Source organism: Cololabis saira, chromosome 17 (assembly GCF_033807715.1).
Source record: "Cololabis saira isolate AMF1-May2022 chromosome 17, fColSai1.1, whole genome shotgun sequence".
In the NCBI taxonomy this organism is placed as follows: Eukaryota; Metazoa; Chordata; class Actinopteri; order Beloniformes; family Belonidae; genus Cololabis; species Cololabis saira.
Window position 1 is genome coordinate 4,700,476 of NC_084603.1, and position 8,499 is coordinate 4,708,974.

Below are 8,499 nucleotides of genomic sequence, written 5' to 3' on the forward strand. Positions count from 1 at the left end.
TTTACATTGGATTTGGATCTGGTTTGTGTCCTATCTTGCAACAGCCGTGATCTATTGTTTGGTATTTTGTGTATCCATACATGTTGTTTTGCATTCTTCTTTGTTAATCTCACATTTATTTTTAATTACTTCTGCTGATATGCAACTCCTTCTTAGTCACTTTAGGTGTTTTAGCAAATGTGCTTGTTTTTCTTCCCTGTTTTCAGTGAAATTGAATCTCATTATCTTGTTATTTGTCGTTATCTGTAGTTGTTTGCCTGGCTTTCTGTTTGTAATGAATGTGCATGTTTTTGTGCTCCTTTTTCAGGGAACTTTATCTGTTTATGGTCAATTTGTGTTCTGATGTCATTTTTTTGTCATTGATTAATCTTTGTTCATTTCACATTTTGTCAAGATAAACAGCTCTTTCTGGTTACTTTGTGTTTCTTTGCATTTCCTTTATGTCTATTTTGGTTAGATGAAATCTTATTTTTCCTATTTTTACGTTATAAGACCAAGTAACAGTTTGAAATTCAACACATCTGCCTGTTTCTGAAAGGACCATTATTTTTGCATATTCTTTCTTATTCTCAAAATATACAGCAGAATTTCTTCCATGGAAAAATATAATGGTAAATAAAATAGGATGCCAGGACAGACAGGTGCTTATCAGTCACAAAAGTACTGCAGACATGGCCCAACTCTCTCTCTTATTATCTTGCTCCTGTTTGCATCGGATTTGCATGTGTTTGTGCTCTCTTTTTAACCCCACCTAAGTTTGACTCTCCTTTTGGTCTTTGTGTCCTCATCCTGGTCATTTTGCATAGCTTTTTCATAAGTTACATCAGACTAATATGCATCTCTTTCTACCCACCTTTTGTTTCTATGTAAAACTTTGATGTTCTTTTTGATTTACGTTCTTTTTGACAATGTCTGTATTTTTATTTTTTACCTCTCTTTGAAACAGTTTCGTGTCTTTTGTCTCTTATTGGTTTAAAATGTTAAAATGTTGGACACCAACATTTTAATGACCATTCAAGGTCTCGACAGGTTTTTTTTAAAAAGCTCCCAGCAACATCATGACGGGGAATACTTTTTTGAATTACAATTTTTCACAGTGACGTCTGATTTGACTCATCATTATCAGTAGATTCTGATCAATATCTGATCTGATCCGTCATCGGCCCCGCCCATAATAACGTGTCATCAGCGAGCACGCGCTTCCCGGTGTGCGCCAGCGGGTGCACGTGGATCACCGCGATGGCCAGCAGCTCTCAGGTGGTGAAGAGAATCATGCGGTGCAAACTTCAGCTGTCAGACACAGCCGAGCCCACCACGGTAGACGCTTTTCATTCTTGTAAATTCACTCAAGTTCGCACCGGCTCTAACTCTGGGGGTCTCTGCTTTACAAGCTCCAAAGCCCTTCATTCAGGGTTCTGTTCACCTCTATGTTCACCTCTCACCTGCTCAGATCTGAGGCCATACACTGCAAACACTCAAAATCTTACCAGGAATATTTGTCTTATTTCTAGTTAAAATGTCTCATTTTTAGTCAAACATTCTCATAACACTTAAAACAAGAGTCATCACCAGAAAAATAACTTATTTGACAATTTTCACCTGTTTCAAGTAAATTTTCACTTGAAATAAGTAGAAAAATCTGCCAATGGGACAATACTTATCTTCTCATTACCAGCAAACAAAGCTTGTTCCACTGGCAGATTTTTCTACTTATTTATAGGGAAAATCTACTTGAAACAGGTGAAAATTGTTGTTTTTTCCAGTGATGAGTCTTAAGTGTAATGAGATTTTTTTGACTAAAAATGAGACATTTTAACTAGAAATAAGACAAATATTCCTGTTAAGATTTTGAGTTTTTGCAGTGTAAAACTGTCAAGTCTGGGCAGACTCCTGTTTTTCTCCCTTTATCTTTAATTGTAGTTGAGCAGAAGCTCGGCCAGAGCTGTTTCTGTCATCGATTACACTCTGGCCCTAAAACACTTTGCTGTGAGGGTCAGGCCGTTTAAGTGGGAGGCGCTCAGCTGCTAAAATTGGCAATTGCTCCAGCTGCTCAGCGCAGGGCCGCTGTCCATCATCAGGGGAGGTGGGGGCGCTCTGCAGGCTACTGGAGCTCAGCTTTTCATGTACATTTGTAAATATAAAAACCCACAAATCTATGACAACATCTTAGAAATCGTTCTTAAGAGGTTTTAAATGCAAAAAAAAGAGGTTATCACATGAGTCAGTTGTAAAGATAGATACTACAGAGTACTAGAGCCAGCAGTAGCCATTCCCATTTATGGCTCACTGTATAAAAGGACTGTGGTGGTGGGTGTGTGGAGGATCCCATACATAGCTCCTGCTCCAAATGCTCAATCAGCAACTGTGGTGAGCCGAAACCAGGAATACCATATTTGGTATGTCAAGTTTTATTCAACGGGGCTTGTATTCCTGTATGTTTTGTCCCAAACATACAGGATAATTACTAAAATGCACAATATGGTGGTAAAATTGTCACCAGGACTAATGTGTTTTTCTCTTTCCAGATTATCAAAACTTTGCAGAAACTGAAGGATCTAGATGTCACCCTAGATATTCTTGCTGTGAGTCTCCACTGCAGAAAGTGGATTTTGGGTAAATAGATTTGCTTGTTAGAAAAGTTTAAATGAATGCACTAACAACTGTCTAAACACACACAGGAAACTGGAATTGGCAAAATCGTTAATTCCTTGCGGAGAGACAAACATGCTGGAGAATATGCCAAGTCACTGGTTAAAGGTTGGAAGAAGCTGGTCGCAAAGAAATCCACAAGGTGAGGTGTATTTAACTGTAAAATACAATTGAGTGCATTTAATTTTTATGTGTTTTTGACATCTAATCTGTCTCTTGAAGTAGCCATGCAGAGGTTTTGTCAGAAACTACTGTTAAAAACAAAGACGACGAAAGCTCTTCAGAAGATGGAAGTCTGCCAGCTGAGGATGTAAACGGTAACCGATTAACTTCTCCCAGCAAGAATCAGGACTCTTCAGATGAAGCTCCATTTAAAACGCAGCGGAAGAAAGCGGATTTGCAGAAGGGAAAATGTGAGAGGAAAATAAAAACAGGGGAGAATAAAAAATGTGAAAAAAGTAAACGAGAAATACACAGAAATAACACTACGAAAAACAAAATTGAGATCAAGGGGGACAAAATGGATTTGGATGCATCCAGGAAGAACAAAAACAGCAAGGCTTTGCTTGGGGACAAACACTTGGAGGGCACTAGTCAAAAATCCAGATTGGACTCCAGGGAGAAGCTGAAAGTTACCTCTGAAAGCAGAGGTTTTTGGTCGGACAGAGAGTCGAACAGGAAATCAAAGCCATCCAAAGAATCAACACTGAACGGCAAAGAATCTTTTTCATCCAGCAGAAACCCCAAAGAAATGTCAAAAGTGGCCAAAGATGACAGATCCTTGGGAATATCAAGGAGCTCAGAAAACAGGAAAAGGAAAAAAACAGAAGAAAAACCCAAACCAGACTCTGAAGGCTCAAAACATAAAGACAAGAAGGCTAAAATTAAACCTAAAAAGGAAGAGGGTAGCAGCCATCAGGAAGAGCCCTCCATGTCTTTTGAATCTTATCTGAACTATGATGCGAGTCTTAAGAAGAGAAAATGTCAACCTGCTGTGAAGAAAACTCACAAAACAATGAAGACTGCAGCAAAACGGCAACCAAAAAACGATTCCAGCATGAAATCTGTGAAGTCACCTGCTTCCTCTCCTGAACAGGTATATCTAACAATGCTCTGTAAAGCTTTGCTTTTAGAGGGTAAGCCGTTGTTGATCATTTTTTTTTTATCGATAATTCCCAATATTCCAGACGATCCAGGACTCTATAGAGCACCTAATGAATGTTCCTTTACCTGCTACTTTGCCTGAATTGGAAAAGCCATCAAGTGTGGACTACTACTTCAACAATCAAGGTAGCACATGATAACGATTCCAAATATAATCTGTTGGTTTTTTGTTTTTGACATGCACTCTTTGGTTTTGCAGTTGAGAAGGAGCCTGATTTTGCTGACATCTCAGAGGAGTCTGCGGTCTTTACTGGGCAGCGACTGAACAAAAAGATGCAGGTGTACTCTGGTGCAAAAACTTTGTACCTACCAACCATGATGAGCTTGTATCAACAGTGTATTCGGACACTCCAGAACAATATTGACTGTGAGTAAAGTCGCAAGAACGTTTACTCAAGACTCTGAGACCTGTCAGTTTGTTGGGTCTTTATATTTAGGTGCAGGGATCTCTTCTCAGTGCTTTACGAAACTGGTGGAGTCCCGTTTGAACTTCTCGAGCCCGTGCTGGAGAGGTGCACACCGGAGCAGCTGCTACGGATTGAAGAATGCAATCCAGTAAGACTGTGCACTTTGTGCTGACACACACACGTTGGCCAGTTTATTGCGTACACCTCTTTGTTACATACACCCAGTACTCGAGTTGTAAAAACAAATCAGGGGGGAAGGTGGATTTTATCATATGGGGACAGATAATTTGTGCTGATTACAAATAATATAATATATTACAAATAATAGCAGTGACCAAAACACCTGCAGAAATACTGCAGGAATGACATAGCAGCAGTTAAATGCAGCCTTCTGTAAGCTTTAAATATCCACTGGGCTTACATCAAATACATCAAAACACAAAAATAAAAAACAGTTTTCTGAATTTATCAATATGACTCTGTCCTTCACAGGATAAGTAAAATGCATCACTGCAAAATTCACAATCTTAAGAATATTTGTCTTATTTCTAGTTAAAATGTCTCATTTTAGTAAAAATAATCTCATTACACTTAAAACAAGACTCATCACTGGAAAAAACAACAATTTTCACCTGTTTCATGTAGATTTTCACTTAAAATAAGTAGAAAAATCTGCATGTGGAACAAGATTTTATTGCTTGTAATGAGAAGATAAATCTTGTCCCATTGGCAGATTTTTCCTACTTATTTCAAGTGAAAATTTACTTGAAACCGGTGAAAATTGTCAAATAAGTTATTTTTCTGGTGTTATTTTTCTGGTGATGACTCTAAATGTTGAAATAGCAGTAATAGCAAAATCATTGATGAAATGACATAAGGGATGGAAAGGGGGGATGGCAGTTTTACAGGGGGGATGATTTTGACCGTTTTTATTTCAGGGGGGGATGCCATCCCCCCTCATCCCCCCTCAACTTGAGTACTGCATACATCAGTGGCAGTTTTTACATGATCTTCTTGGTTAAAGACAACTTTTTTTCCCTCTGCTGTTTCTATTTATAGCGTTTCCAAACTATGGGCAGTGTGCGCACCTGATCAGCAAAAACGATAGACATAATAGGGAGTCGGACTGTTGGTGACATAATTATAAAAAAACATTTCTGGAAGATGGAAGCTTTGTTGCCTGAAAGTCCTGTATTTTTTTCTGTAAAAATGTGCTAACCCAAGCATAATCTTTGCACTCACGTATCCTTTTTTTGTTTTGTTTGCTGCATCCAGTTATGATATAATAGAAACCTACTTGTAAATGTTTTAAAGGATTTAGAGTATACAGGATTTTATTTATTTTTCTCCCGACAGATCTATATTGGAGTGTCAGACCACTTATGGGGAAAACATTGCCAGAGGGATTTCAAAGGGTTCAAACTTAAGGAATATGAATCATGGAAAGAGTTGTATCTCAGGATGTCTGAGGAGCGAGAAAGAAAGCTTCAAAGACTGACAAAAACTATTGTCTCAGCAAACTCCAAGAAACCGAAGGGTAGGTATTCTTTTAAAAAAAAGAGCACATCCAGTCATCTTCACAGATGCCATGTTGAATTTTTTTTGTTTTTAAACTATAAACATTTAGCTGGAAGTGGAAAAACTCCCCAATCAGAAACTATGAATTTTAATATCAGTAAAGGTGAACTTTATGATCCCAGAACATGTAAACAAAACTTACTCTGCGAAATGATTCTGCTGGTAAACGAACCACAAAGTTGTGTTACAATAACACATTTACTGTAAATTATAAATCCATGCTATAAAGCTGTTTTTAAAAATGAAGTTCAGAATTGATGTCGGATAAATTGACTTTTTCAAATGCTGTTATTGTAGAATTATGTTGAAGTCCATGATGACGACCACATTTTTTTTTTCTTTTAATTGAAAGGACGGCAGGTGATGATGGCATTTATTCACACTGTTGCCAAGCCACCGAGAGATGTACGAATTCAGCAGGAAATTCATGGAACTGCTGTTCAGCAGCCTCATCAGCCCAAGTGCAGGTGGGTGTCATCCTCCTAAACACACAGACATGTCCAGTAGGATTCTTCCTTGGCCTGTGTTTAGTACATATTATACAGGGCATCGATGTGCATTTGTTTATTTCTGGTAACATGGAACACCTGGTTCTTCCACATAAAAGCTCTTAACCACTATGATTACTAAACAACCACAGCTCAGCAAGGTCATAACCCGTCACATACTCCTGTGGTAACAGTGGGCGAAATACTTTCTTTTTTTTTTTGTTGATGGGCTTAGACAAACACAGGAATTGGAGCAATGTGCTGGATAAACTGGTTTCCGTCTGGTTAGAGATGCCCCTCATGTCCTTTGTCAACTGTTTTAGCTGCTGTAGTCCAACACTAATGTGTGGAGGTAGATTTGCTTCAGTTTTGTAATTGCATGTTCAAGTTTTTATTAATTTATTTTTTTAATAATTCTGTTGGTCAAAAGTGCTGTTTATTTTGTGTGTTTACTCAGTGTGAAGACTCAGGACAACCGATTGAAACCTAGCTGTAATGAGTCCAGCAGCACCGGTTCTGGGCCGAGCAACACACAAGACCCTCGCAAAAGAACAAGTGAGGCAATGCCTGTCAAGATGTTAATTTTTGGTCCTTAACCTGGATGGTTCAGTTTAGTCAGCCATTTCTTCATGTACAGTGAAGCGAGCTGATGTAACATGAGTGCAGTCATTGTTCTAATTTTACCTGATTTCTACTCATTTGTGTTTTTTCATTTTTGTTACAGGAGTTGCTCCAATGATGGCAAAGTCTTTGAAGGCATTTAAAAAGCAGCTGGGACGCAGATGAAAGCCATTTAATGTGCAGAAAGTGTACTTTATCATTCTCATTAGGCCTGTGTTAATGTTGGATTAGTCTGTGTTTGCTTAAGTCTACTGGCTTTAGGGTATTTGTTTTGTTTTTTTTCAGTTGTCACTATTAAATGAAAAAAGCAACTTCAATGGGTTTGTTATTTTAAGTTGAATACATTTTTTTTTATGGGATGTGGCTCCCTCTAGAGGATGTGAAAGTGCACCTCTGCAGAGCATTAGTAACACTTTCCAGCGAATAAATCTTCAGCTGATGTTGGCAAATTGCAATATTTAGACATGAGATTTGGATGACATCTCTACTTTTAAATGCTTTATAACTAAGAAAAAACTTGGTTAAAAAGTTCTATATTGTTCTCAACACAACGTTGACAACATTCCTCAGAGCATGCCCCACATTTCTTTACACCATAAACTGTGACAAAGTTGTCTGCTGTCTCCCAATTCTCAGGGGTTCTTATCATATTTTTTCCTTTTTAAAAAAAAAAAAAAAAAAGCGTTTGAAATAACGGATTGCTATATTAAGACTCTGAAGCCCTGTGGCTGGTACACTCCACCAGCCTCCTGTGTGATGTATGTATTTGCTATTTTAAGTCCGTGCAGGACTAGGACAACAAAATTAGACTGTCACCTTGGCAGTTTTGGAAATAAAAATGTTGGATTCTTGCCAGTTTTTGTTGTTTCTTGTCAAGGTTGCAAATTGTAGCCTATGAGAGGCCAGTTTATGTAAGGCCCTAAAAGGCTCTAGATCCTAATCTGTTGAAATGCAGTGCACAATCTAATTAACTAACTTTCGAATACAATTAAGCCCTAATCATGAACACGGTGATATGATGGGCTTATTAATGAGGCAGTTGCTTCACCGACCTCTACATTTTGGATGACCATGGAAAAAAAAAATGACCTCAATTGTAGATGACAAGGAAGATTCTGCTTTCTCAACTTAAGACAAAACTGTTAAGAAAAAGTATTGAATGTTTAAACTTCAGAACAATATTACTGTGGAGTTCATACTTCTGGAAACAATGTAAGGGCGGCTGCTTTTGAAGGATTTCATGTGAGGAAAGCCTCCAACATCAGAGTGGAAGCTGTTCTCTACAGAAGAATGAGTTGAAATTCCTTAAAGCTGATTTGCAGGACTGATCAACAAAAGAAATGTGTAATTTCAGTGATTGCAGCTCAAGGAAGTTCCAACATACTGAAAACAAATGTTTGCACATTGATAAGATGTGCCATTCTGGATAATTTTCCTCAGTAATGAAAGAGTTGTCTCAGTTCTGAGCTTACAACCAATGTTCCAAAAAAGTTGGGATGCTGCATAAAACTTAAAAAACAATGCAATGACTTGTTCAAAAATTCACATTTTATTCCCAACAGAACGTATCGGATGTTAAAAATGAGAAGTGT

The 8,499-nt window shown here is 38.0% G+C and overlaps 1 protein-coding gene across 1 annotated transcript; it reads left to right on the top strand.

Annotated features, from left to right (window-relative positions):
• Window positions 1-1,239: 1,239 nt before the first annotated feature.
• On the top strand, window positions 1,240-7,745 carry eloal (elongin A, like). Its single transcript, XM_061746055.1, has 12 exons — window positions 1,240-1,317; window positions 2,298-2,396; window positions 2,526-2,582; window positions 2,679-2,791; window positions 2,872-3,745; window positions 3,837-3,939; window positions 4,013-4,180; window positions 4,271-4,368; window positions 5,577-5,757; window positions 6,151-6,265; window positions 6,744-6,841; window positions 7,011-7,745. The coding sequence occupies exons 1-12, from the start codon at window positions 1,240-1,242 to the stop codon at window positions 7,070-7,072; spliced, it is 2,046 nt and encodes a 681-aa protein (XP_061602039.1). The 3' UTR covers window positions 7,073-7,745.
• Window positions 7,746-8,499: the final 754 nt, after the last annotated feature.

Coding starts and splice junctions, on each gene's coding strand:
- eloal (XM_061746055.1), top strand. CDS start 1,240: ATGGCCAGCAGCTCTCAGGTGGTGAAGAGAATCATGCGGTGCAAACTT. Junction 2,792..2,871: donor GTCGCAAAGAAATCCACAAG/GTGAGGTGTATT, acceptor TGTCTCTTGAAG/TAGCCATGCAGAGGTTTTGT. Junction 6,842..7,010: donor AGACCCTCGCAAAAGAACAA/GTGAGGCAATGC, acceptor TTTTTGTTACAG/GAGTTGCTCCAATGATGGCA.